Source organism: Ovis canadensis, chromosome 7 (genome assembly GCF_042477335.2).
Source record: "Ovis canadensis isolate MfBH-ARS-UI-01 breed Bighorn chromosome 7, ARS-UI_OviCan_v2, whole genome shotgun sequence".
Lineage (NCBI taxonomy): Eukaryota > Metazoa > Chordata > Mammalia > Artiodactyla > Bovidae > Ovis > Ovis canadensis.
The window spans coordinates 112,093,856-112,121,805 of record NC_091251.1 but is presented as its reverse complement, the minus strand read 5'-3'; the positions used below and the strand labels follow the sequence as shown (position 1 = coordinate 112,121,805).

General features: G+C 54.6%; 1 protein-coding gene across 18 annotated transcripts in view; it reads right to left on the bottom strand.

Annotated features, from left to right (window-relative positions):
• TDP1 (tyrosyl-DNA phosphodiesterase 1) overlaps window positions 1-27,950 on the bottom strand; it is an 81,594-nt gene that overhangs the window by 5,211 nt on the left and 48,433 nt on the right. For 11 of the 18 annotated variants that reach the window (XR_011258379.1, XR_011258376.1, XR_011258378.1 and 8 more), the window contains 3 exons: window positions 20,252-20,354; window positions 9,100-9,211; window positions 2,537-2,865 (listed from right to left, as the gene is read on the bottom strand). Coding sequence is in view for 13 of the 18 variants with exons in the window: in XM_069597285.1 (XP_069453386.1) it covers window positions 2,792-2,865; window positions 9,100-9,211; window positions 20,252-20,354 (289 nt within the window). In the remaining 5 variants the exon portion in view is untranslated. Of the gene's footprint in view, window positions 1-18; window positions 1,544-2,536; window positions 2,866-9,099; window positions 9,212-20,251; window positions 20,355-27,950 lie in introns of those variants that run through there. The other 7 variants (XR_011258380.1, XM_069597286.1, XM_069597284.1 and 4 more) reach the window with 3 other exon arrangements.

The following is a 27,950-nucleotide window of genomic DNA, read 5'->3' as shown; positions in this document are numbered from 1 at the left end:
CATATCTGAACTTGTGCATTTGAGTTTTTAAAAAGCAGCTTTACTGGGTTATAATTTACGTACAATAAAAGAACCAACTTGGTGCATAATTCAAGGGGTTTCGTAAAGTGTAACCAAAGCCACAGTCAAGATAGAAACCCTTCCGTCACCGCCCGAGTTTCCCTCCTGCTGCCAACCCTCCCCACACCTGCACTTATTCTTAAGGGCACCCAGTGCCATGTGGGCAGCAGCCAGGGAGCCCCAGGAGAAGCAGGAGCTGGAGAGGCAAGGAGAGGGCGCTCACCGCCAAGCGTGCCCTGAAATGCCAGGGAGACCGGAAGAGCGGAGTCGGGGCTCAGGCGGGCTCCTCACAGGGCCCAGGCTGTTTCTAGAGGCGGGAAGTGGCTCGTGGAATCACAAGGTTTGTTCCAGTCTCTTAAGGAAGATTCTGCCAAGGGAAGCACAAAGGTGCCCACTTCTTGAATCTGTTACGGTATGAGGCGTGCAGGAAGCGAGAGGCTCTCCGTCAAGAAGACGGCTTCAGGCAGTTCACAGGTCTGAGCCTCAGTTTCTTCGTTTGTGAAACGGACTTCCTCCCAGGGCTCAAGCGTCAACTCACCCGTGGGGTCACTTGAACGTGGACTCCCTGACCCCAACCTCAGCCCCAGCGGCCTCCATGAGGACCCCCTCTTTTCGGAGGCGGCAGGCAACGTGGATCGTGCTTTCAGGGCAGGAAGTATGCGATCTGAAGAGCTGTTAACTCGGTTCAGAGTTGAGAGCCTGGGCTCTGGGACAAAGCGGTCCCGGGACAGTTTCCTCTGTAACAGAGCCTCCTTCACCTGGAATCCAGAGGCCTCGTGGCCACCTGGCTGCAGCCAGGACTCTTCAATCTCCCCTATCTTTCAGAGAAACCCACCTGCGGTAGTGTGGGCGGGAGTGGTATTCGCAGGAAGTAGCTAATTTCTCAGAAGGCGTTTTGACCCTCGAGTTTCCATTCTCTAAATGCCCCAGGGAGAGACTGCCAGCGTGGTACTCATCAAGAATCATCCCGATTTAAACTGATAAAGAGTTACTGCCCGTATTCCAGAACACTACTTCCTGTGATTCTTGGAGCAATCATACCAGGCAGGAAGGATAGCTATGAGCCCCACCTAACAGGCGAGAAAGTGAAGACTCAGAGGCATCATGTGACTCGCCTAAGGTCTCACAGGGCGGAGGGAGCAGAGAGCTGGGGCTGGGCAAGTCTAATGAACACGTGACTCAGCCTGGCCAATCAGAGGCTGCAAGGGGCTTCGGCGGGCACCACTGGGAAAGACGGGTCTCCTTTGCTCTGGGATGACTGGCCTGCAGCTGTGATGCTGTCTGGCTGGGTGGCTTGTCCAGTGCTGCCTGGAGCCCTGCACTGAGCCCACGCCCACCCGGGGTGGACCGTGCTAGTGGGCATCCCGGGTGGTCAACCACAGTCCTCTGGATGCCCACTCAGACGGCTGGGTTCCCATTCTGGGCTGGTCTCATCGTCGCATCCGCCTTTACTGTGAGCCCAGGGCTGCTGCTGGGTTCAAATCTGAGAAGGGTTTCAGTGTTAAAACAGAAGGCAGGTTCCAAGAAGGCTTAAGCCTTACTTTTCTTACCAGTGGAAGGAATTGGTTAAATGAATTCAGTGGCTTTTCAATTTTATGTTTTTAAGCAGAATGCAAAACAAAACAAAAACACCCAGATGATACCCTTTACAGAACCCAAAACATAAGAGAGTGAAGGAGGCCTTCTCTGCCAGGAAGGAGGCAGGAGACCCCATCCCTGCCCGCCCGCCCGGCCGCCTACCTCCCACCCCACTTCTGATGTGAACATTGTCGGCCTCTGAGGAACACTCTGAAAAACGAGCATCTTAAAAAAAAGATTCAGAATTAACAATCAACTGCATTCTAAGTTACAGGATGAAGAGGCTGAGGACCACTGGAAAGGAGACCCACACAGAGGAATCCAGGAGGCTCTGGGTCGTCGGAGGAGAGCGTGGTTCCCACCCCTGAGGGGCGCTTGGACAAGAAGCATGGTGACACCCACTGTGCTGACCGGGGCGACTGGAGTCCCGCGGGCATCCTGACCCTTTCTGGGCCTCCGCCCTCCCTGTCAGCTCACCTGCAGGGGCCCCTCGAGTGGAATACTTGTGTGCTTTGCTAGGCGCCTGTGAGCTGTCTTTTCTGCGAGTTTGTGGGGACGGCTGAGGACAGGGCAGGCGGGGGCTGGTCTGAGTGGGGAGGATGAAGTGTCATGGGAAGCTGCCGGATGACGACTGTCAGTTGGTGCGTGGCGTCTGGGGAGCCTCGTGGGCCTCAGTGACATACAGCAGGCGCTTCCAGCAACTGCGCCACACACCCAGAAAGCTGAGGGAGGGGTGACGGGTCACGCTCCTGCTCTGGAAAGTTTCAGCTGAATCAGGGGCACCCTTCCCAGTGGAACACAGCTCACAATGTCAACCTTCCGTTCAGAAGCGCTGACACCACGAGTGTCTGCATCACCGGGAAGATCATTTTGCATCTATCTATTTATATTCTTTTAATATGGGGAAGTTTGATAGCTTTTATTCCAAGGCATAGAAAAGGGAGTTAAGAAAATATACAATTTTTTTTCAAGTGAGAATGTCAACAGTGACCACTGAAAGGATAACCAACGTTCATGTCTGAAAGACTGACCTTTGCAGAGTTTCACTGGGGGGCAGATGAAACATTAAGGGAAGTGAACACACGTTACAAACAAGGACATCCAGCGTTCGGGGCTCAGCCTTACATGTCAACTTCACAGAGCTTTCCTGCTCTCAGGAGGGAACCCACATGTTCCCGTGTGTATCAGGTGCTTTGACATAAGGGATGTTCCAAATCCATGGTCGATCTGGGGGAAAAAAGATTCCATGAGTATAATACTTATCTGATTACAGAAAATCCACTCGCCTGATAGGATCAAGTCACTCACTGGCTGGAGTCGACATATCACGAGAGCCCTTTTCTGAACTGAGCCCTTTTGGGTAGGAGCTTGCAGTAAAGGTTCATGTTAAGACACGGGAGCATGAATCCCGGGGTAAATGCTGGCTTGCCACTAAGGTTCACAAGTCCCTTCGCCTCTGGACCCCAGTTTCCTCATCTGCACCTAAGACGTGGAGCTGGCAGGAGGTTCAAGGAGATACTGCTGCTGTTGAGTAGCTCAGTCCTGTCCTGCTCTTTCGCAGCCCCAGGGACTGCAGCCCACCAGGCGCCTCTGTCCATGGGATTTCCCAGGCAAGAATCCTGGAGTGAGTTGCCATTTCCTTCTCCAGGGGATCTTCCCAAGAGAGGAAACAACCCATGTTCCTGGATTGCAGGCGATTCTTTACCACTGAGCCACCAGGGAAGCCCATTAAATGAGATAAACGGATGAGCCGTGCCAGATGCCTGTTCCATCCGCAGAGAGAACCTGAAAAGGAGGGCAGCTCTCGTCGTCTTCTTTTGGGAGAAACCAGCAGTGACCACGGGGACAGTAAGGCCACTTCTCTGCTCTCAGCTGGTCACGGTCACACAGACCACGGGGCCCAGAGTCATACCCCGGAGACGGTTTTGTTCTGTAACTTAAGGCCAGTGATCGGTGAGCCATGAAGACCTCTCTGTAATGACTGTAGACCCACATCAAGGAAAGCAACAGGCCCTGGAACGGTACGGATACAATGGAAAGAAGACCCAGGTCCAAATGCTGCCTTCGTCTTTGTCTGCGGCCTGGGGAAGGCTTGTGGATCTTGGCCTCGGGTTCCCTGTCTGTGAGATGGGAGCTAATTACACCCGCAACCTCCCAGGATTACTGTGAAGGATGAAAGCAAGACTGACTGGGGAGCTCGTTCCCAGCATACTGCAGGCACTCAATAAATGTGAACTTTTCTTCCAGAAGCGCCCAAATAATGTCAAAGTGTGAGTTGCTCAGTCATGTCTGACTCTTTGAGACCCCATGCACTATAGCCCACCAGGCTCCTCTGTCCATGGAATCTCCAGGCAAGAATACTGGAGCAGGTTGCCTTGGGTAGGGTGTAAATACATTGCAATGATTAAAAATACCCGCCCCCGCCCCCCCCCCCCCTACTGTTCTGAGAAACACTACTGTTCTGAGTGACGGAACAAGTCTGAAGGGCGGAGTGCTCACTCGGCAGGTCGGCTGGGATGGACCAGCCAGCCGCCCCGGCGGAGGGCGGGCCTCTTCCTGAGCAGAGGCAGACGGCAGCTAGGAGGCTGGCCCGCCTAACAACGGTATCGGCCGCTCACGCCGCCCGGCCTCGCTGTTTGTGTTGAATAATCATAGAGTGACCATGTACACAGCAGCTCCCAGCAGCAGCAGCAGCCGCAGAACGCCCACGGTGGAAACACGGTATCGGAACCCTGCTCTCTAGCCTTCGGCCTCCGGATGGCTCGAAAGCAGGAACCACACTCTCTGCTCATCTGCCCGGGAGGCAGGGGGCTGGCAGGGCTGGAGACCTGACTTTGGCTCCTCACTGGCCGCTCTCTTGTCTGAGAAACACCATTTTCTGCGTCTGCGCGTTCCTGCACTTTCTCCTCTTTCCCTGCAAACTGCTCTGGGGGGTTACGGCGGCTGTACTTCATCCCCAGGCAGGACACACGCTGACCCTTGCTGTTTGAACAGCTAGTCACGAGAGTCTCACTGGTGCAGGACCTGTGACACACAGACATTCCCTAGTAACTTAAAAGACCACCGCTGCATCTACAGCGCACCCTCCAACAGCCTCGGTCTGAAGTCTGTGAGTCCACTTTCGTGCCGATTTTTTTTCAGCAAACATGTACTACACGATCAGAGGTTGGTCGAATCTGGGGCTGTGGAATTGGGGACATAGAGCGCTTCTCATGGGACGTGAGCATCTGAGGGTTTTGTATCCAGGGGGGTCCTGGAGCCACCCCCTGCAGACACCAACGGTGACTGTATTCCTTTCCTTCAAGATGAGCCAGTGATGTCCAAGAGAGGACCTGGAAACCGCCCGCCTGGCAAATGCCATGCTCTGTTCTATAAACAACCAAATGTCTGCATTTCTTGGGCAGACCCTTTTCCATGCTGGCTGGAAGGCCCTCCACAAAAATATGCCAACAGGGAGGCGGTGGGGGGTTGTGCAGTCAGCGCTGCCACTCACTGGCTGGGATGAAGGCCTGTTTCAGGCGAGCCTCCTCGGCCGCCCCGTGAGAGCGCGTGCCTCGCGACAGTCGTGTGCGCGCATGAAATGCGTCTTAGTGCCGGTTAGGCGCTGAGCTCTGCCAGGGGAGCCTCCCAGTTGGCCGAGTGGGAACCGATCTGCCAATAAAGGAGATCTGGGTTCAGTCCCAGGGTCAGGAAGACCCCCTGGAGAAGGGAATGGCAACCCACCCCAGTGTTCCTGGCCTGGGAAGTCCCATGGACAGAGGAGCCCGGTGGGCTACAGTCCACGGGGTCGCAAGAGAGTCTGACACGGCGGAGCGACTAACTGCCACCCCTGCTAGACAAAGCCGAGGGCCCCTCCAGCTACAGTCCAGAGGGGAGGCAGACCCTCCCTGCTTCTGCACTGCGCTTCCCTGTCCGGGTGACTGGGAACTGCTGGCATGTATTTCTGGGACCCACTGCTGGAGAGCTCATCTCAGGTCTGGGCCGGGCCTGGCAATGCATCCCTTTGTCAAGACAGGGCCCAAGGCCACAGCTCAGCACACAGCCCAGGAGGTTCAGCCTAAGGCCACCATCACACTGGGTCTTCCCCACCACCAGCACGTTTATCCAGGAGAGCTGGGAGGCTGGGGGGCAGGAAGGAGGGAACAGAACGGAAAAACGAGAGAGAGGAAAAGAGACAAAGGCACAGCCCGAAGCCAGAAGGGGAACGAGGGCATCAGGTCACGCCCTAGGTCAGGGACTGTCCTGCACGAGTCGCAGACTGTCAGTTCATCAGGGTGGGGGAGAGAAGGACCGCCCACTCCGTTAGAACTGCATCGGACATTTTAAGCACCAGAAACAGTGGCTAACAGCAACTGGATGCCACTCCGGAGCTGGACGCTGGGTTAGATGCTTTCAAGACCTCATCTCAGTCACTTTTCAGCAGTGAGCTGTGCACTCTCATTTTCTCATTTTGCAAATGGAGACACTAAGGCCTAGAGAAGGCAAACCACCACCCAAAGTCACGTGACAAGCTGTCAGGCTGGCGCCTAAGCACCAGGGTCTAAAGCAGTGTTTTCCATCTGTGAGCTGGAGGCGGGGAGGAGTTGTCACGGACGCCTTGAAATTCTCACAGAACCTCTTGCTAGTGAAAAACAAATATGGTGAGTTTACAACAACATATTTAGAGGACGCAGAGAAATACATACGGCTCGGAAGGCAGGGAACAAGAAGGCCTTTGGAAGCCGTCCATGTGACCAGAGAGAGGAAGCCAGCTGTGTGAGGCAGGAGGGGCTTTGTCAGAGGAGCCCAGATAACCTGAGAAAGCAGCCATCAGAAAGGCAGGCTCGGCTCACCACGAAGGCCAGGAGTAAGTGAGGGTGGGAGGCGGCTAGAACCCAATCAGCCTCGATCAGGGAAGGAAGGGACCCACCAGGCAAGGCCAACCCCATTAGGGAATCGAGGTTTTGCAGTATTAATGGGATGACGTCATTCAGTCAGTTCAGTTGCTCAGTCGTGTCCGACTCTTTGCCACCCCATGAATCGCAGCACGCCAGGCCTCCCTGTCCATCACCAACTCCCGGAGTTCACTCAGACTCACGTCCATCTAGTCAGTGACGCCATCCAGCCATCTCATCCTCGGTCATCCCATTCTTCTCCTGCCCCCAATCTCTCCTAGCATCAGAGACTTTTCCAATGAGTCAACTCTTCGCATGAGGTGGCCAAAGTACTGGAGCTTCAGCTTTAGCATCATTCCTTCCAAAGAAATCCCAGGGCTGATCTCCTTCAGAATGGACTGGTTGGATCTCCTTGCAGTCCAAGGGACCCTCAAGAGTCTTCTCCAACACCACAGTTCAAAAGCATCAGTTCTTCGGTGCTCAGCCTTCTTCAAAGTCCAACTCTCACATCCATACATGACCACAGGAAAAACCACAGCCTTGACTAGACGGACCTTAGCTGGCAAAGTAATGTCTCTGCTTTTGAATATGCTATCTAGGTTGGTCGTAACTTTTCTTCCAAGGAGTAAGCGTCTTTTAATTTCATGGCTGCAGTCACCATCTGCAGTGATTTTGGAGCCCCCAAAAATAAAGTCTGACACTGTTTCCACTGTTTCCCCATCTATTTCCCATGAAGTGATGGGACCGGATGCCATGATCTTCATTTTCTGAATGTTGAGCTTTAAGCCAACTTTTTCACTCTCCTCTTTCACTTTCATCAAGAGACTTTTTAGCTCCTCTTCACTTTCTGCCATAAGGGTGGTGTCATCTGCATATCTGAGGTTATTGATATTTCTCCCGGCAATCTTGATTCCAGCTTGTGTTTCTTCCAGTCCAGGGTTTCTCATGATGTACTCTGCATATAAGTTAAATAAGCAGGGTGACAATATACAGCCTTGATGTACTCCTTTTCCTATTTGGAACCAGTCTCTTATTCCATGTCCAGCTCTAACTGTTGCTTCCTGACCTGCATACAGATTTCTCAAGAAGCAGGTTAGGTGGTCTGGTATTCCCATCTCTTTCAGAATCTTCCACAGTTTCTTGTGATCCACAGGGTCAAAGGCTTTGGCATAGTCAATAAAGCAGAAATAGATGTTTTTCTGGAACTCTCTTGCTTTTTCCATGATCCACCGGATGTTGGCAATTTGATCTCTGGTTCCTCTGCCTTTTCTAAAACCAGCTTGAACATCAGGGAGTTCACGGTTCACGTATTGCTGAAGCCTGGCTTGAGAATTTTGAGCATTACTTTACTAGCATGTGAGATGAGTGCAATTGTGCGGTACTTTGGGCATTCTTTGGCATTGCCTTTCTTTGGGATTAGAATGAAAACGGACCTTTTCCAGTCCTGTGGCCACTGCTGAGTATTCCAAATTTGCTGGCATATTGAGTGCAGCACTTTCACAGCATCATCTTTCAGGATTTGAAACAGCTCAACTGGAATTCCATCACCTCCACTAGCTTCGTTCATAGTGATGCCTTCTAAGGCCCACTGGACTTCACATTCCAAGATGTCTGGCTCTAGATTAGTGATCACACTTTCCAATCAAAACTCAAACTTGCCCTGTTCACATTGAGCATTTGCTCAAAAACCGTGGACTATGCTTGGCTACCCCAGTAGACGTCTACCCTACAGGGGAAAATATGGCAGGATCTGCCCTGTCCTGATTGTATTACATCTCCCTCTGCATGAGCCTGGTGAAGCGTGAACTCGCCTCAAACCCAGACTTCCCGGGGCTGAGAGAAGCGCTCTGGGGTGGAGGGGCCACATCAGAGCAGGTGCGGAGGTGGGGACACCCACCCCGGCCAGCCTCCCTCCAGAGCACTGGGAACCTGTGCCAAGACGCCTCCGACTGCCTCTGCGAAATATACCTGGTCTCTGACCTTAAAGTCCTCGCCTAGCGCAGCAGTTTTCAGAGGGTGACTTGGGGACCTACCTTTCACGGGGGTGGGGGTACACCTGTAAAGTCAGAACGACGGCCGTCCTAACATTAAGTCGTCACTGGGCACTGCCGCCTGGGTGTACAGAGGCCGCCCGACGTGGGTGGCAGTGCGGAGCAGCGGCGAGAGCCCAGCCGTCGGCCCAGGCAGCAGGCATGCCTACAAAGCGGGGACGAGGCCGCCTTCCAAACCAACCTGAGCTGGCGAATAGCCACTTCAGGTATTTTTAAGTATATCAATGGGCTTATTATTATTTTAAAATAAGTCAATAAGTACTTTAAAATTTATTGGCTTTAATTTCTTTATGACAAATGTCAACAGCTATAGAAACCCATGTAAAGGAAAGCTGTCTATGGTCCTTGATTAGTAAGGGCACAGGGGGTTCCGAGACCCAGCAGCTTGAAAGCCGTGTCTCCGGGGCTGCAAACCTGTGCTCCCAGAGCAGCCCACCGGCCAGGCTCCAGCCAAGAGCCCACCCACAGGTCTCCCCGAGCGCCATCGTCTCTGCACTGGCACTCACACCCGAGCGTCTCTGTCCCCCGGGTCTCACCTCTGTCTCCGTACAGTTCTGGAGGCAGGTCGTACGGCACAGGGAAGGAGGCTGTGGGCTCCTGGCTGCTCCCAGAGAAGAATTTCTGTTTCACTTTGAAACTGTCCAGGCCCTGCAGACACACAGAATCTATAATTACATCTCATTTTCTGCAAGAAGGTCCCAAGATGCAACTATATTTTTATGATGCTCACAACAGAATTCAGAGCTATTTTTGTGACTGTTTTGAGCTTTTTCTGATATCAGTTAGGTCAAATATATTTACGACACTCTGCAAATTACTCTTTCCTAAAAATGAGATGTCCAAGTTTCAGAAAATAAATTATAGCAAAGCTTCCAAAGTTTAATAAAGTATATAAAGATACGTGAAATTGTTGGCTGTCACAGCCCATTTCTACCGACCTCTGTGTGCAGTGGCAGGAAGTATGTAGAAGATACTACCAAATACTTGGAATCCTTTCAGTATTGCTACAATAATGGGCTGTCACTCTGGTGAAGTATGAAAGCTGCTTTCATGTATAATGAGAGTGTCCAAGATAACGGGATAGGAATGCAACAGTGAGAACTCAACAAGACCCACCAAATGAAGGCTGAGTCTGAGAACTCCAGAAGAGGCTCGTACTAACTTCGACCCTCATGGGGATGCAAGGCCAGGTGCCGAATCCGGCCGGTGTTCACACTGCTCCTGCCTCCTCACACGGGGCCTGCCCGCCACGTGGGCGCCCTGGAGGTCAGCTGGGCGCTCCCCACACCACTGACCATCCCCCGGCCCCTTCCCGGGTGACCGACCCCCGTTTCTGCCTCATTCCCCTGGCCACCCAATCACACTCATATCACTCCCTCTCATCCTGGACGCCCAGGTCAAACAGGGCTCTGTCTCCAGAACCCATACAGAGTGCTAGCCCTACAGTTCCTATCTTGGTGAGCACAAGTTAGACTTGGGTAGAGAAGGCTGCTCCTTCCGGGGCACAGGGGAGGCATGGTGAGCGGCAGCGCTGTGTGGACCTGGCCTTTGGGCAGCCCGGGCTGCGTCTGTGCGGGTGCTAAGGGTGCTGTGAGAGGCTCAGGCTGTGCTCATTCAGCCCACTCATGACTCCTTGGGTCTCTCTTCTGTGCCGGCCTGTACTCAATGTACAGGAGTCACCACAACTGCCACAATCCCTGTTCTCTCGGGATGTACAGTCTCGTGGGGAGACGTTAAACACACACATTTATGGAAGTAAAATAACTAATTACAATTTGTGACGGTGCTGTGAGCAACAGCAGACGAGCCCTAGAAAATAGGAGGCCTGTTTTAGACTTGTCGGGGACGGGTGCTCAGCAGAAGTCCCCCTAAGGTGACATTTTAATCACACTTTGAAAGGTGACTTGTATTTGGTCAGTGAGGGTGGGTCCAGGCGGGGGGCACAGGGTCCCTAGTGGCCCAGAGACGCCGAGAACTTGTGTGCGAGAGGAACTAAGCAAGGCGGCCACGGGGGATACCGGGCCACGCATTCACCAGGCCCCAGCTTCCTCACTTGTAAAATGGGAACTCAGTCATGTCTGCCTCTGCCACATTCCTCGGTCCATGGGATCTCCCAGGCAAGACTACTGGAGTGTGTTTCCACGTTCTCCTCCAGGGGATCTTCCCCACCAGGGATCGGATCTGCATCTCCTGCACCGACAGGCGGACCCTTTACCACTCGCAGCTCCTGGGACGCCCCAATCTCCCGGATGTTACTGCACTGATGCACCTCACTTCAGCACCCAGCACAAGCCTTGAAGCACAGGTGGTGGTCAGGAAATGCTGAGTTGCAAAAACGGGGTTAAAGGACCTTCCCCGCTCACTTTCTGGGCATCTGCGTGGAAGCAAATGCAGCAACGTGCATGGAAGCACTGCGGGCGGGGGGACGCCTGCCCCAGATGCAGGTGAGGAAAGCTGCGAAAGGGAACACGTGTGACAGGCAGAGTCTGCGCAGAAAAGGAAGAAAGGACCTCGTAAGGGTGGTCACTTAAGAAAAGGCTCCACAGGAAATATTTTTGCTGGACCTTGAAAAGTTGATATAATTCTGATGAACGGAGAGCTGGCAGGGAGCAGCATGGGGGAGGCCAGCCTGAGGGCAGGCCCTGCAGGGGGATGGTGAGGGAGGCAAGGCGGGGGAGCGCTGGAGAGGGAACGCGGCGGCAGGCTGCAGGGGGCGGTGAAGGGGAGCAGCGTGGACACCTGCGGCCTCTCCCTGCTGAATCGGGCCGGCTCCTGGCCATGGTGATGGGCACGTGGCCTGAGCCAGGGATATGGGGAAGAGACCACCCTTCTCTGGGAAGCTAGTCTCGCTACGGGAGCCACAGACTGAAACTGCCCAGCCTGTTTGGGAACAACGGCCATGCCTCGCACGAGTTACCTTATTACAAGGGGTCCCGGCAAGGAATGCAGAACAAGCTACCCGAACTGGAAGCGTTTGGGAAAGGCCAGAAGGGGAGAGGAGACTCCAGCCCAAGCGCCTAGCAACCTCCAGAATCCTCTGTGCTGGAATCCATCTCGGTCTGGCCAGACGCAACCTGGAAACTAACCCAGTCCCCATGAAGGCCGGGACGGTGAGCCATGTGGCAGAGCGGTCCTCCTGGGCTCCCTCTCCCGCCTGCTCTGCACCTGGGCGCCCCTTCCCAATAAGGTCTCTTGCTTGGTCAGCACGTGTCTCCTCAGACAGTTCATTTCTGAGTGTTAGACAAGAGCCCGCCCTCGGGGCCACGGAAGTAACAACTTGTAACAGTTCGGCAAGGTTCACGTCAGCCCCAAGCTGCAGACCGATCTCCACGTTCTTCAAAGGAACCGGGCGCTAGAAGAAAGGAACCCCGATGACACCGCGCAGACCTCTGGATTCAGCCCCGCCTGAAGCAAGTTTCAGCTGGTTATCCTTCACTTACAGCCCAGGGCGTCACAGGACCCTGGTGAGAGAGCGGCCTTTACTGTGATGTGCAGTGAGGAGCTGCAAGAGGTTTTCTGAGCAAGGAAATTCCACCATAAAGGCGGACACGGCAGCCCACTCCAGTACCTTCTGCCTGGGAAATCCCACGGACAGAGGGGCTGGCGGGCTACAGTCCATGGGGTTACACAGAGTCCGACACGACTGAGCAACTGAACAACAAGACAGGATGAGCCGAATTCTGGAAACCCTGGCCCTTGACATCTTAAAAAAAAAAAGAGGCCAGAGGTTGGGAAGTGATGCCTATTCAATGATTATCAAAAACTTTATGGAGTTTCAGACAAAAAACGACTTTCCTCTTTTTTAGCTCCTGGCTTACTGCGTTACTTCTCAAATGTGCATGGTGAGGGATGATGAATCTTTATGGCTCAGACCCAGATCGCAAGCCCCCCTGTGCCGTTCTGTGGCAGCCGATTCACACGCCAGGAGCACTGAGCTGTCCATGCCTGACAGGAAGCAATGCGCTTTTCCCTAGACTGCCATTTCTGACCCCAATTCTAGGGCATCATATATTTACAGAGTGCCACTTTCCCCTTCAATCTGGATGTCGAATAACTCGAGGCTGTCTCATCATCAACATTTACGTGTCAGAGTGGTACCAGCTGGCATTTTACAAAACAGAGGACGGCACCGTCCCAGGCATGGGTCACTTTGAAGACAGGTGTTATGACAATACAGTGATCAGACACCAGGTGAGAGGGTGGCCGCGGACACGCATGAGGAGCTACTGGTTCCCCCATCAGTTCCGGGAGGGAAAGAGTTGGTCCCCACTGTGACGGATTAGGCTTAGCAGCTTAGCTCAATCACAGACAACAAGCAGCAGGCTCACATTTCAGTCTGAGATGTAATTTATGTCTCCAGTTGCATCTAACCGAGTAGCTCATCCTCAAGCAGTAAAACCCTAGGCAAGGTATCAAATGTTCCTGGGTGAACACTAGCGGCAGATGAACCTTCTGGAAGGAGCGCCTTTCATCACAGATGTGCTGATTGGCAAGGAAGCGAGTTACAGGAAGGTGGCTCTCTCGCTTTTCCTGAAGCATAAGGAGAAGGAAGCCCAGAGAAGTGAGCGGGCTGAGTCTCACCACTCGTGCGGGGCTGCACGCCCCCGTCACTCTGGCTCCTAAAGACCTCGAGTCCCTGAGCCTTCAGACCCTGTGCTCGGGGAGGGCTCCTTCGTGGTCCCTGGACTCTCTCCAATTCTGTGCTGTCTCTCTGAGCCACTTCTAACTGAGCACAAGCAGGCCCGGGGGGTCACAGCCAGGAGATGGCCATCACTGCCACACTGGTGGCTGACAGGCACTGGTGCGTGGTGGGCCCGGGGGTGGGGGCAGAAGGCAGGGGCGAGGCGGTGGGAGGCACGCTGCTCCCATCGACCGTGCTGCCCCTGAGGACACGGAGTGCTATTTCCTGGGCCTCGGAAGCCTTCAAGGGAGAGAGACACAGATCCTAACGGGCGGCAGAAACCGCTTCAGGAGGAGGCGGGAGCTGAGCGGGGGTGGATGGGATGGGTCCTGGGCAGCAGAGACCAGGACCAGCAGGGGCAGCAGAGGCTGTGCCCAGCAGACGGGACAGGACGTGGGGACTGGACGTGGACCGCTGAGCGGTGGGGCCAGGACGTGGTCCTGTCAGTTGAGCAGAAGAACACGAGGGGTTACAGAGAAACATCACCTGAAACCTGGTGCTCAGCCGTGGCCTCCCGGGGAACTCTGAGCGCCCGAGCCGTGCGCCGGGCCCCGGGCAGGTTGGCAGAGCTGGTGTAGGGAGAGCAAGGGGACGGTTAAGGTGTGGGCGCTTGTAAATTTTATTAGTTCTTCCGGCCAGAGCCACGCTTGGCAACAGAAATGAAAAATGTTTAACCAGACGGAGAAAAGAGAAAGCAAAGCCATGAAGACTGAAAGCTGGCGGGCATCTGTTTGCAGCACCTTTGCCTCTGATCACAGGAAAGAGAACCCGCCGTCTCAGGAGCACGTGAGCCCGGGGCTGAGCAAGGGGCTGGGCCGGCCCTCAGCCTGGGACAAGGGCAGGGATGCTCGGGACATCGGGCCACCGTTCTGAGACGGTCTGTGCGTTATTCCCAGAGGTGGGAGGGGTTCTGGACAGAGCGCTGGGCAGCCTCGTCAGCGCCTACGTCCGCGCTCAGCACACACCGAAGTGCACAGGTGCACAGAGGGAAGACTGTGTCTCCCTGAAGCACTCGCAGACGCCCGACAGCCAGAACACAGCTGCTGCTCTTCCAAACCATGAGGTGATGTTTCCGATATTGAGATTTCTCTCAACCCAGATGACCGCGTCTAGCCTTAAAGTTAAATACGCCTCAATTAAAGGTGTGGAGTCCTGCCCCAAGGCCACAGGTGCAAGGCCTTACACCATGGCCACAAGGGCAGAGACTGGACCAAGGTCGCCCCTGAAGCCGACTGAGCTCCTGTGTAACCACGGCCAAAAGCTCCTCTGGTATCGCCAGCAGGCCTCCTGACCCCGCATCAGGCGGGAACGCTCACCCCGGGAGTCACTGCACGGGGACCTAACCAACCCCTAATGGTGACCCGCTGGCAGGAACTGTCTTTGTCTCGAGGCATAGAAGTTGGCTACTAACCCACAAAAAAGGCCAATTCGCCCTGGCCTGTCAGGAGGCGGCAGCCCGCTCTATCTCTGCTCTTCGCTCCTAATAACCTCACTCCCTTCTGAAATGCTCTGCGTCTGGAAATCCTTTCCCAACCTGCATGAAGACTGCCACGATAAAAGGGACAACTCAAAAAACATTATAAAAGTGGAAGGATGAAGTCAAGACTGTGAAAGAATAAGGTCTTCACTGAACAAACACTGGTTGAGCACCTACTGTGAGCAACAACAGCCAAGGGGAGCACAGTCACATTCATCCCCAAAGGTCTTGGAAGTGTTCCCGATCAAAGAGAAAGCTGCTGACTCCACGCTCTATGGCGAGTTAGGTTAACCTCAAAACGATGTGTTTACTGAGTCGCCATTTAAAAGCAGCAGAATGGACTTCCCTGTGGTCCAGCTGTTAGAGACTCCACACTCCCAGTGCAGGGGCCCTGGTTCGATCCCTGGTCAGGGGACGAAGTCCCACACGCCATGACTAAAGGTCCTGCGTACTGCAGCTAAGGCCTGGTACAGCCAGAGGGGAAAAAACCAGAAAAAATGGGAACACATCAGTATTTGGCTACCTGGAACTTGTCGGCTTTCAGATCAATCCCAGAACTTTCAAACGGCACCATCATCATGACTGGGGAGTGCCGGCTCTCCACCTGCGGCAGTCCGTAGGCCACGCAGCGTCTGAGCACACGCTTCCGGAATGACTGGCCCCTAAGACGGCCACAGAGAGGAGAGCCGCCGGCTTCCTGCAGGTGGCACCTGCCGAACTTGAGGCTGCCCCCATGCTGAGCACAAAACCTGACCACGTGCAATGCTGGCCTCAAGTCGGCGTTCAGGAACGCAGACGTCGGGATGGTCCCCCGATAAAGGACAGAAGTGGCGATTCTGACTGCTGCTAACTCAGAAGAGTGGGTGTTTCACACATGGAGTTCTGCTTGAGGGCCACAAAGGAGGGCTGATCTCCAGAAACTGGGTCTGGATGATGTCCAGTCAGAAGAGCGACTCGGGAACTGGGTGTTATGTAAGTCACTGGCAAACATGTAGCGAAACGTATTAAAAGGCTTATCCTGACAGCACTGAAGGGAGAAACCCAAACACAGGAATCACACCGGGCCGCAGACTGCGCCGCTCCCAGCAGCCATTCAAGACAACAGCCAACACAGAAAGTTTAAGACACTGAAGGAAGACATAGGGACTATTACTGTGAGTGAGGCAACAGACCCCATGCCAGTGAGCGTGAGGCTGTGTGCACACACGTCACTTCAACAGACAGCTACAGGTGAGCTGCCCCACGCTGCAAACTGTTCCTGACAAGTCCTCAAGCATCTACTATGACCAACCTCAACAGCCTATTAAAAAGCAGAGACATCACTTTGCTGACAAAGGTCCGTCTAGTCGAAGCTATGTTTATCCAGTGGTAATGCATGGATGCGAGAGCTGGACCATAAGGAAGGCTGAGTGCTGAAGAATTGATGCTTTTGAACTGTGGTGTTGGAGAAGACTCTTGAGAGTCCCTTGGACTGCAAGGAGAACCAACCAGTCCATCCTAAAGGGAATCAGTCCTGAATATTCACTGGAAGGACTGATGCTGAAGCTGAGGCTCCAATACTTTGGCCGCCTGGTGAGAAGAGTCGACTTATCGGAAAAGACCCTGAGGCTGGGAAAGGCTGAAGGCGGGAGGAGAAGGGGCGACAGAGGATGAGACGGTTGGATGGCATCACCGACTTGATGGATGTGAGTCTGAGCAAGCTCCGGGAGACAGTGAAGGACGGGGGAGCCTGGTGTGCTGCAGGCCATGGGGTCGCAGAGTCGGACACGACTGAGCATCACCCCCACCCAGTACCCCTTTAATTAAATCCACGTCGCCCACACAGTCCCTGCTCTGCCTAACTGTCCTCCTCACACAAAGGGGTGAGGGTGCCCCAGGAGCCTCACGGGAGCGACTCCAGTGGAAAGACTGCAGGGAGAGGCCCCCGTGCACCAGGCCCTCCTGTGAGAGCAGCTCCCAGCCCCGCTGAGGGGATGCCTGAGTCAACAATGACCACACAGGGCACACAGGACAAGCCCAGGTCCGAAGGCCGTGGGTGCAGAGGAGCAGCACCTGCGGTGGAGATGAGAGAGGGGGTGGGGGGAGCCGGGGAGCCTCAGGGCCGTCCATAACACAGATTAAGGCTCCCGAGAAGGGTGGCGCGGGATACCAGGGAACCGGTAAACATCGCCCCAGTGTCTCTAGGGTGTCTCCACGAGATTCCTGCTTGCATCAATGGGCTGAGTAAAGACAACCCCCAACTCTGTGCGTGGGCCCCACCCCATCAGTGGGGAGCCCAGAGTGTTAAGAAAGAGGCCAAGGCAGGGCTGCCTGGCTGGGACAGCGGCACAGGCCTCCCGAGAATGAAGACCCCGCTTCGTCTGCCTCCTCGGAGGCGGCGGGAGGTGCTTGCGGAGCCGACCGTGTGGGAGGCCACCCCAGGCGCCGAGTCCAGGGACGAGCCGGGCGCACTGTGTGTGGGAGGGCCTCTCCTCCATGAGCCAAGTCTCGCTCTGGGCTCCTGCAGCCTCTGCAAGGTGACCGATGACCTGGCAGAGATCTCCGGGTTGCCCTCAAAGCCAAATCCATAAACGTTAGTTCTCTGAGGGCCACACAGAGGTCTCCTGCATTCTTAGAAGCTCCGCCAAACAGTACGTGACGCGGATGAGACAGAGCGGCTGAAGGACAACGTCTCCTGTGCTGCAAAAACCCTTCAGCTGCTTCCTGCTGATAAAACACATCACCTCACTCATGGGTGAAACTCTCTGGCAGTCAGCTCCTACCTCTTGGGTGGCTTCCTAGCTCACACCAAACTGCCTTCTCTGCAAGCAGGCCCCTACTGGGGGCCGGGGCTGGGAAGGAGAGGCGTGGAGGGCAGACCCAAGCTTGTGCAGTGACTAGAAACGCAGAACGGCCCGCAACGGGGCGGAGAAGCTCCGCGACGGAGCTGCAGCAGGGGCGGCAGCCCACAGAGCCCGTCGTCGGGGGCCGGCCGGCCCGGCCCTCCACGTCTCCACTGTCCTTCCCATCCCGTGATCCCAGCACAGCCCCCTTCTGTGGGCCTAAGGCAGCTCAAGCTGGTTTCTTTCTGAAAAACGCACCTAAAAGACCTTGGAAATGCACTGAGACCTCTGGGCTCTGCTCACTCGGCCCAGAGCCCTCCTCACGCGTCTCTCAGCCAGCCTACGCCCGGGGCGTCTCTCAGCCCTCGTCATGCGTCTCACAGACAGCCTATGCCTGGGACATCTCTCAACCCTCCTCACGCATTTCAGCAGCCAGCCTACGCCCGGGGCGTCTCTCAGCCAGCCTATGCCCGGGTTGCCTCACAGCCAGCCTACGCCCGGGGCGTCTCTCAGCCCTCCTCATGCGTCTCAGCGGCCAGCTTATGCCCGGGGCGTCTCTCACACAAGGCATCTGCTTCACTGCAAGGACGTCCTTGCTCAGCTCGACCGTCAGGCCCCTGGGAGGCGAGGTCAGACACTCGTGCTGTACACACGCCTCGTCTCAGCACTCTGCCCAGTCAGTGATGACTCGCTGAAGGACACGGCGATCTGCCCAGATGGGAAGAAGCCTGATGGCGAGACGGTGGCAGTGTGCGGGCTCCTGAGAGCCTGCAGGAGGCCTGCCGTGAAGCGCGGATCTGCAGGTGGAAACACGGCGCGGGCCTGCTCACTCGAGAGCCGCCGCCCCAGTAAGCCAGCTCCGCAGCCCCTGCTGGAGGCCTCGATCTTGACCCTGGGGCACAGCGTAGGATGGGGGAGTCCCTCTTTTAATATTCTTGCCTGATGGTCTTTATATGTGACTCCACCCTTATTCTACCTAGAATGCCCAGCAGTGGTGAGCTCCTTGCTCTGTCGTGTCCTGCTCTTTGCAACCCCATGGACTGTGGCCCACCAGGCCCCTCTGTCCATGGGACTGTCCAGGCAAGAATGCCGGAGCGGGTTGCCATGCCCTCCTCCAGGGGATCTTCCCGGCCCAGGGACTGAACCGGCATCTCTCACTGGCAGGCGGGTTCTTTATCATCTGAGCGAAGAGTCTAGCCTAGAGTCCTTCTGGGGATTCTCAACGATTATGGCCACTCTTTCTCTAACGCACACACAGAAGCTACATCGGAGGCAAAACTCAGTCGCTCAGAGGGGCTGAGAGCCTCTGCAAGCGCGGCGTGCTTCTTTCCTGCTTTTGTTTTTGTGATGAGGGATAGTGTCAGGACAGTTAGAAAGGACCGCAAGTCTGCAGATGCTGGCAACAGAAGCCAGCGAGGGACAGGGAATTTACTCCACGACCGAAGCTGTCGCTGGAAGGCGACTCCAGCCTGCGCTCAAAGCTCCAGTCACTACGATCACAGCACATGGGTGTTAGTTCCCTCGTGCTGAGGATTTACTGCCTCTCGGCGACACAGCTGAGCGGCCACAGGAGGGTCGGGCGGACGGGGCAGTGGGGGCTGCTGGATCCACTGGGGGGGACCTGGGGAAGTCGCCTCCTTGACTGTGACCCCATCTGTGACGGGGCTGCCCCAGGACAGCCTGTGAGATGGTTCTGTGAGAACCCCCCCAAGACTGAGAAAAGGCACTCGGCCCGCCTTGAGACCATGCCCTCACATTGCGGTGCCCGGAGGGAAGTCTCAGGACCAGCTCACAGCGCTCCCCTGGCTGAGTCTTCTGATCCAGGCCAAGTGGAGTGCCAAGGGCCAGCATCACAGGTGTGCTTACCAGCAACTCAGCTACAGTGAGTGGCAAGAAAAGAAAAGGGACACTGAGAGAAAGACACGGCTTCCCACGTGGTGCGACAGCAGGTCCTTTGTGACCCCGGGACCCCGTCTCCAGCAGATGTTGTGAGCCTCCCTGCCTCCAGGCTGGTGCTCAGGCCAGTTCCTCCATAGCCAGCCTTTCCTGTTCCTCCCTGCTGACTGAGAATCCTCGGGACCCTTCACTGCCCCCTCCTCAAGACATCCTGCTCCGGAAGGTGGTCTCCGGCCACCCCACCCCAGAACAAACCTCACACTTGGCTCACTCCTCCCTTTGCTGATCTTGTAGTAACTTTAACATTCTGGTTCACAATCTTTATTTAAAGACTGTTATTAACTTTGCCCAAAGCAGGATCTTCCATCACCTACTGGATACACTCCTTGAGAGCAGTGACCACACGGCACCCAGAACAGTGATCGGGGAAACAATTCACAGCTGTGTGACCTGACCTTGGGCCAGTCATGAGACTGAAGAAGAGAACCTGAGTGCGTGCGTGCTGAGTCACTCAGTCGTGTCTGACTCTTTGCGGCCCATGGACTATAAGCCCACCAGGCACCCCTGTCCATGGGAGTCTCCAGGCAAGAATACTGGAGGGGGTTGCCGTGCCCTCCTCCAGGGAATCTTCCCCACCCAGGGATCAAACCGGCATCTCTTACTTCTCCTGTGTTGGCAGGTGGGTTCTTCACCACCAGCACCACCTGGGAAGCCCAAGGATGCGAGTACGCACCCCCCTCCCTCCCGCTCACGGCGGTCAGGCCCCCGCCTCCCTCCCGCTCACGGCAGGTCAGGGAGCCGCGTGGACTTACAAACGCTGAGGGCAGAAAGAGGACGCCGAGCTCGTAGGAGCGGATCATCAGCTGGGTGCCGCCCTTCTCCAGCGCGCCCCAGGCGGCCTTGGACAGGTTGGCGCTGCGGGGACAAGAACAGAGTGGGACTCAGTGAGGCGTCTCGGCGTGGGTCAAACGCCCCCAGAGGCGAGAGCAGCGGTCAGCGCCCAGAGCCCCATTCACATCCGTTCAGCTTCGGGCACGGTCCTGCATTTGGGGAAAAGTGAAAGTGAAGTTATTCAGTCATGTCCGACTCTTTGTGACCCCAAGGACTGTAGCGTACCATGCTCCTCTGTCCATGGGATTTTCTGGGAATGTAAATCCTGCTGTGTTCTTCAAGGTTTATCCAACTGCCCGAGACAGCTTCACCCTCATCTGCGTTTTCCCTTGAGGGAGGGCTATTAAAATAATTATCCTGCCTTAGAAAGATTCCTTCCTCTTCCTGTGAAAAACCCTTCCTGTTCCCGACCCTGCCGTAGGCTGAGCCAGGGTGTCTGCTGCTGTTGTACATAAAACCTGCACTTAGGGAAAAACTAAGTCAAGGATACGGAAATCAGAACCACAATGAGCAACCGATACCCGGCAATTCGTGGGTGCTGAGTCACTTCAGTCGTGTTCGACTCAGTGTGATCCCGTGGGCTGCAGCCTGCCAGGCTCCTCTGTCCAGGGGATTCTCCAGGCAAGAACACTGGAGTGGGCTGCTACTTCCTCCTCCAGGGGATCTTCCCGACCCAGGGACTGAACCTATGTCCCTTATGCCTCCTGCATTTGCAGGAGGGTTCTTTACCACGAGCGCCACCTGGGAAGCCCCCGTTACACCTGGGAAGCTCTGTCAATGGCTATGGTCAAAAAGACTACAAATAACAAATCAATGTTGGTGAGGATGTGAGGAAAAGGGAACCCTGGGGCAGTGTTGGTGGGAATGTAAACTGATGCAGTCACTATGGACACTGTATGGAGGTTCCTCAAAAAACTAGAAACAGAACTGCCGAAAGACCCAGCCATCCCACCCCTGGGTATATACTCTAAGGGAAAAAACAACCAGTAATTTGAAAAGATACACGTACCCCGTGTTCACAGTAGCATTATTTATAACAGTCAAGATACGGAAGCAACCCAAGCGCCCCCTGCAGGTGAACAGATGAAGGTGCGGTGTGTTACGTAAATACAGAATGGAGTGTTACTCAGCAGTGCAAAAGCGAAATTTCGTTGCATTTGCACCAACGTGGATGGGCACAGAGGGTATTATGCTTATGAAGTCAGACACAGAAAAACACTGCACGTTACGGCTGATGTAAGGAATCCAACGATAGGAAACAACTAATCATGCTGAAGCAGAAACAGCCTGACAGATGCAGAGAACAAACCGGAGGTCACGGCGGGGAGGCAGCGGGGAGGGGCAAGACGGCGGAGGGGGCGAAGAGGCGCCGGCCGCTGTGCCCAGAGTAAGCAGGCCGCAAGCATATACGCTTGGGCGTCGTGAAGAAGCCGCCTGCCAACGCAGGAGACTCCAGGTTGACCCCTTGTCTGAGACGACCCCCTGGAGGAGGAAATGGCAACCCGCTCCAGTATTCTTGCCTGGAGAATCCCATGGACAGAGGAGCCTGGTGGAATCTTTCCAGACCTGGGGATGAACTCATGTCTCCTGCATTGGAAGGCAGATTCTTAACCACTGGACTACCAGGGAGGTCCTAGAGACATTATCTTATAAAAAACTATAGATCGAGTATAATCTATAAAAATACTGAATCACTATATTATACCTGAAAATAATGATGACTCAATTGTACTTAAAAAACAAACTATGTCAATGATATTGATAAACATATTACCTTTCCTGCTAATTTTACTTTCAGTCCAAAGAAAATAGCATCGTGTTTTATGTAGATTAAGAGCTGTGGACATGGCTGGAATCGCAGTGGAAGGAAGGAGGCTGGAGCCTGACCAGAGGGGAGGTGTCAGGGCAAGCAAGTCACCAGGAGTGGAGATGGAAAGGCTCTGAGGCATCTTTGGAAACTCTCCTGCAGCAAGCTGGGCCAGAACCTCTCATCCAAAAGTTGATTACTCGCTGGAAACATTTTTTCAATTAGGTTCACCCAAATTCTATTTCATTTTTAGAATGGAGAGAAAACCTCAGCCTCTAGACCCTTAAAGCCTGACTTTACTGGGTAACAGAATATTAAAAGATTCATCCGCTGAGGCATCGACTATTCTCCTGAGCCGTGGGCTGGAACTGCTGCTGTGGGAATCCAAGTCAAGCAGAGACAGGTAGCAGCAAGGTGAACAGGACTGGTTCCGGTCAGGCGCTTCAGAGACCAGAGCTGAGGGAGCTCTTAACGGAAGTAAGCCAGAGCGTCAGAACACAGAAGCGTATCCGCAGACCTCCCGCCTCCTGGACGGACCAGGGAAACACGGAAGCGTATCCGCAGGCCTCCCGCCTCCTGAACGGACCAGGGGACTCCCTTTGATGTGCAGGAGCCAGTCATGAGCATCACCGTCTGTGATGTGTCACGAAAACGTAAGAAGGAGAGGAGGCGGGAAGCTGCAATACAGTGATATTATGACTCTAGGGAAATGCTGGCTTCTTAGGAGTCCAGGATGACAGCACGCTTTTATTTCCCTTGCTTGTTAGTGATGTGAAGTGACCTCCCAGGCAGAGACACAGGTTTTAACAGCAAAATCAACCAGTGTGAGGTGGAAGCCGTCCTCCTGTGAATGTTTTCCCAGCTTCTAGATTGTCACCGCCTGGTAACCCTCTCCACGTGTCGGCATAGCACCGCAGGTTAAAGGCACCTTCTGGAAGGCTCATTTCCACTTTTCCCTCACTAGTCTCATTTTCCTCAACATCCCAAGATTGGAGGGCTTATTCCAAGATAAACATCAATGGAGACCATGAGGAACCTCTTCAGATGGTCTCTTCCTCCTCGTCTGTATTTGGCTTCTAAGAGAATTCTAAGCACCTAGAACCTTAAAGTCTATCCTGAATAATGAGACTAAAAAGTCTCTTCCAGACTTTCTAGGTGATAAAACTTTTATTCCTTGAAATAGAACCCTTAATGATTCTTTACACTCCGAATACAGTTTGGATCCCTGGGACCCCGGACGGCCACAGCCAGGACACGGGGTGCACATGTGCAGACTCTGACCTGCCTGCGTGTGTGTGGACGGTGAGGGTGGGTGCCTGCCAGTGTCTGGCAGACGCACAGTGGCACTACAAGCCTCCTGACGGCACGCTCTTTGGCTCCTGAAACGCCAGAGCAGCCTTAGCTTCCAGCCGCCTCCGGCCAGGACGCGCGCCCCCTGCCTGTCCCGGCTTTCCACTCTGGCCACTGCGGCCTGCGAGCTCGCTCTCCGTGTCTCCTCTGCCTCCCGCCGGCCTGAGCTGCAGCTCCTCCCCCAGGGCTGCGCTTTCTGGGTACTGTCTGTGCTTCATCACCAGAGAGGGCTGGGCTGGAACTGACTTTGCGTTCTTTGGGAGTATCAAACACCTGTACGTTGGAGAACTTTGGAGGGCGGGACTTTGGATGTGCATCAGAAGTAAGCCACTAAGAAAGTCAGGCGGCTGGGCTGAATCACAGATATATAACCACAGATAGGAAGGGCCCACATATACAGTGGACTGCCTGTAAGCCCCACTGAGAAAGTAATAGTGAATAAAACAGGGGCTTCACGGGGATGGAGATGCATGTTAGTTCGGGTTCAACCAGCGAACAGAAGCGCTTTGGGGGGTGTGCGTGTGTACTGTATTATATACAACAATTTACAGGGATTTGACATCAGAGCTCCAGGAGTCAGTAAAGCAGTCTGGGTAACGTTGCTGACTTTGCCCTGATTCCGCAGCCTGACGTCTGCAGGGCGGGCAGGAGCCGGCGAGGATGAACACACAGCGGAGAACAGGCTGGAACCACAGCAACGAGCGGAAACCCCACAAACAAGCTAGAGCCACAGTGCCTTCGGGGCTGCCCTGACCAGAAACGTGCGAGAGAAGGGACTCCGCGGAACAGACCTGGCTCAGCCCAGGCAAGCGGAAGCGTCACAAAGCCTCCGTGGGGTGGGAGGATTTCCCCCGAGCCCCCAGCTAAGCAGACCAACAGTCAGTTATTCAACTGGGCAGTTTATGGAGCCCTGATCACTGCAGATGGTGACTGCAGCCATGAGATTAAAAGACGCTTACTCCTTGGAAGGAAAGTTATGACCAACCTAGACAGCACATTAAAAAGCAGAGACATTACTTTGCCAACAAAGGTCCCTTCAGTCAAGGCTATGGTTTTTCCAGTGGTCATGTATGGATGTGAGAGTTGGACTATAAAGAAAGCTGAGCACCGAAGAATTGATGGTTTTGAACTGTGGTGTTGGAGAAGACTCTTGAGGGTCCCTTGGACTGCAAGGAGATCCAACCAGTCCATCCTAAAGTAGATCAGTCCTGGGTGTTCATTGGAAGGACTGATGTTGAAGCTGAAACTCCAATACTTTGGCCACCTGATATGAAGAGCTGACTCACGGAAAAGACCCTGATGCTGGGAAAGACTGAGGGCAGGAGGAGAAGGGGTTGACAGAGGATGAGATGGCTGGATGGCATCACCGACTCAATGGACATAAGGTTGAGTAAACTCTGGGAGTTGGTGATGGACAGGGAGGCCTGGTGTGCTGCAGTTCATGGGGTCGCAGAGAGTTGGACACGATTGAGAGACTGGACTGGACTGATGACCAGGAGCTCAGCTGTGGTCCAGTTTCCGACATGGCCCGCAGAGCATGGCTGTTAAGAGATCTGATCTCAGCCCACAATATGGGAATTCTGTCCCATGGCTTAAAGCTTGAAGGCTACATTTAAACTAATAACATAATGGACAATTCCTAAAATAAAGCTCAGCAAAGCACAGGAAGGCCGTGGAAGGGACACGGAGAAGGCAGGCAGGCCAGTGTTGTGAGCAGGGCCCTGCACCCCAAGCTCAGGAGAGGACACTGCCCTCAGTGACACCGGAGAGCACTCCTCTTCCTCCTGAGCCTCAGCTTCTGCCTTCCAGAAGGCGGGGTTTCAGCCGATGAGCCCAAGCATCCCTTTCTGGACAGCAGTCTACAATGACTAGAGGCATCCGTGCTTACCTCTAACGAGATCAATCCCTTCACCTACATACTCTGACCACAAAGACAAAATCCACACTATCCTGCTGGGAAAACAGCCATGCGAGAAAGGAGCAGGGAGCAACAGAGGTGACCTCTGGGCCAACTCTGCCGTGGGCCTCTGAAGGCCGAGAACCTGGTAACAGCAGCGTCGGCAGAGTCCACCACCGCCCACCCTGGCCTGAGCCCTGCCGCGGCTGATAGAGCTGAAGATCCTGCTGGAAGGTGTGTGAACCCCGGAGGATGCCTGCTGATCCGGGACTGTGTCCTCTGATACAACGTCGCTTTTGTCATTGATCCCTGATTGTTCATCCCTGGCCCGCTGCCCCAGCACAGAGATGCCCAACAGACTGGGCTTTTAGCCACGCCTCCTGCCGGAGGGGGCGGGCAGCAGATGCCACAGACAGACGGTGGACAGCTGGACAGCGACACGAGGGGGATGGGGACGGAGCAGCTGGGTGACGAGGGCGGAAAGGACGAGCTCGGGCTCGGGCTGCGGTCTCGCTGTCCCCAAGCCCCACAGCTGCCTGCCTGCCTCTCTCTCTCACACACACACGCAATGACGCCGCGCATCACATGCCACTTTGCAATTGCTGCGGGCTTCCCCGTGCCGAACCTGAGCTGTTTCTCTGTATGTACTGAAAACATTTCTTGTGAGGAATATGGACAGATATTTTCACTGCAAAAGATGTGAATTGTATCTAAGTATATGCAAAGACAGTCTTTAATTCCGATGGATTCTCTTGCATTTCTAGACCTCTGTTCGACTCTGTGACTTTCCACTTGTAAGCTACGCTGTCAGTCTCCTTTATTTCTTCTTTATTAACGTGCAGTGAGCTTCAGTTTCCTGTTGCTGCTCTGTGACAAACTGCTACAGATCCACTGGCTTGAAGCACCGCCAACCTTTGAGCTTACACTCTGGAGAGCAGCCTGGATGGGGCCTGCTGTGCTGGAACAAGGCGTCGGCAGCTCTTTCTCTCAAAACCTCTGCTGCCAGCCTTCTACTCAAATAATACTCTTAACTGCCAGACCCCATGGGCTTTCTACACTCCTTATCCTTCTAGACCAGTGGTTCTCAGTGGGGGTGATTTTGCCCCGAGGGGGCATTTAGCAATGTCTGGGGACATTCTCTGGAGGTCAGCAATGCTGCTGGACACCCAACAGTGCACAGGATGGCCCTGGACGGCGGGGTGCCACGGCTGAGGGCCCGCTGCAGACTGCTCTGCTGCAGGGCGGCGTTCCTCCTCGGCCCCTGGCCTCTGTGGCTCCCTCTCCACGTGCCTGCCCTGGTCTCTCCCAGCTCTCGGACTCAGCTTCTCTCGTGTTTGCTGCTCTTTCCACGTGGTTCCGTACCCTCAGGAGTTTGAGCAAACTCCAGGAGGTGGTGGAGGACAGGGAGGCCTGGCGTGCTGGGGTCCATGGGGTCGCAGAGTTGGAGACGACTGATCGACTGAACAACGACTGTGCCCTCTAGACGGACGCTCTGTCCTTGCACCTCTCCTCTCGTCTCTTCCCTGGGACCTTCCCACTCACCGACGGCAACTGTCACTTGAACAAAATGATGCTCAGACTTGGCCGGCTTGGATGGCTGACCAAATTTCCAAGTGGGCATCTCCAATCACAAGCTGGATTTCTCAATGGGGAAACCGCACAGTCATCCCAAATCCAGCTTTCTAAAAATCGGAACTCATCAGCGTGCCTTCCCTCCCGAAAGCCAGCCTCCTTCTGAATTTGCTTCTGTCCAGTCTCAGGCAGGCTCGGAGTCGCCGCCTTTTGGACTTGCTGGCTCATGTGGCAACTATATAGAGGCAGGTATCGAGTTTTGTCTCTTTTTCTGCCCCTTATAACACTGTGTGTGTGTGCGTGCGTGCGTGCGTGCGTGCGTGCGTGCGTGTTTGTGTGTGTCTGCGCTGGGTCTGGCTGCAGGCTTTCTGCAGGTGTGGTGCACAAGCTTCTCGCTGAGGGGCTTCCCTCGTGGGACACGGGCTCCAGATCGCGCAGGCTTAGCCGCCCCAAGGCATGTGGGATCTCCTCGGACCAGGATTCGAACTCATGGCCCTGCATTGGCAGGCGGGTTCCCAATCATGGAAGCCACAACATCCTGTTTCCAAGAAGGCCTCCCCAGCTCAGCCCCTCCTACTCCAGGCCTCAGCCCCACATGAACTGCCCTGTCTCTGCCTGTCTTCCCCCTGGGGCTCTCTAAGTGCCAGCACAGCCTTTCTCCTTAAGCATATATCAAAGCTTACGAACCTCCACAGTCTGACCAAGTCTATGCTCTTCAAGTTTATCTTGTATCTGCCCTTTCAGGATTCCTCTCAGTTCAGTTCAGTCGTTCAGTCGTGTCCGACTCTTTGCGATCCGATGAATCGCGGCATGCCAGGCCTCCCTGTCCATCACCATCTCCTGGAGTTCACTCAGACTCACGTCCATCGAGTCTGTGATGCCATCCAGCCATCTCATCCTCGGTCGTCCCCTTCTCCTCCTGCCCCCAATCCTTCCCAGCATCAGAGTCTTTTCCAATGAGTCAACTCTTCGCATGAGGTGGCCAAAGTACTGG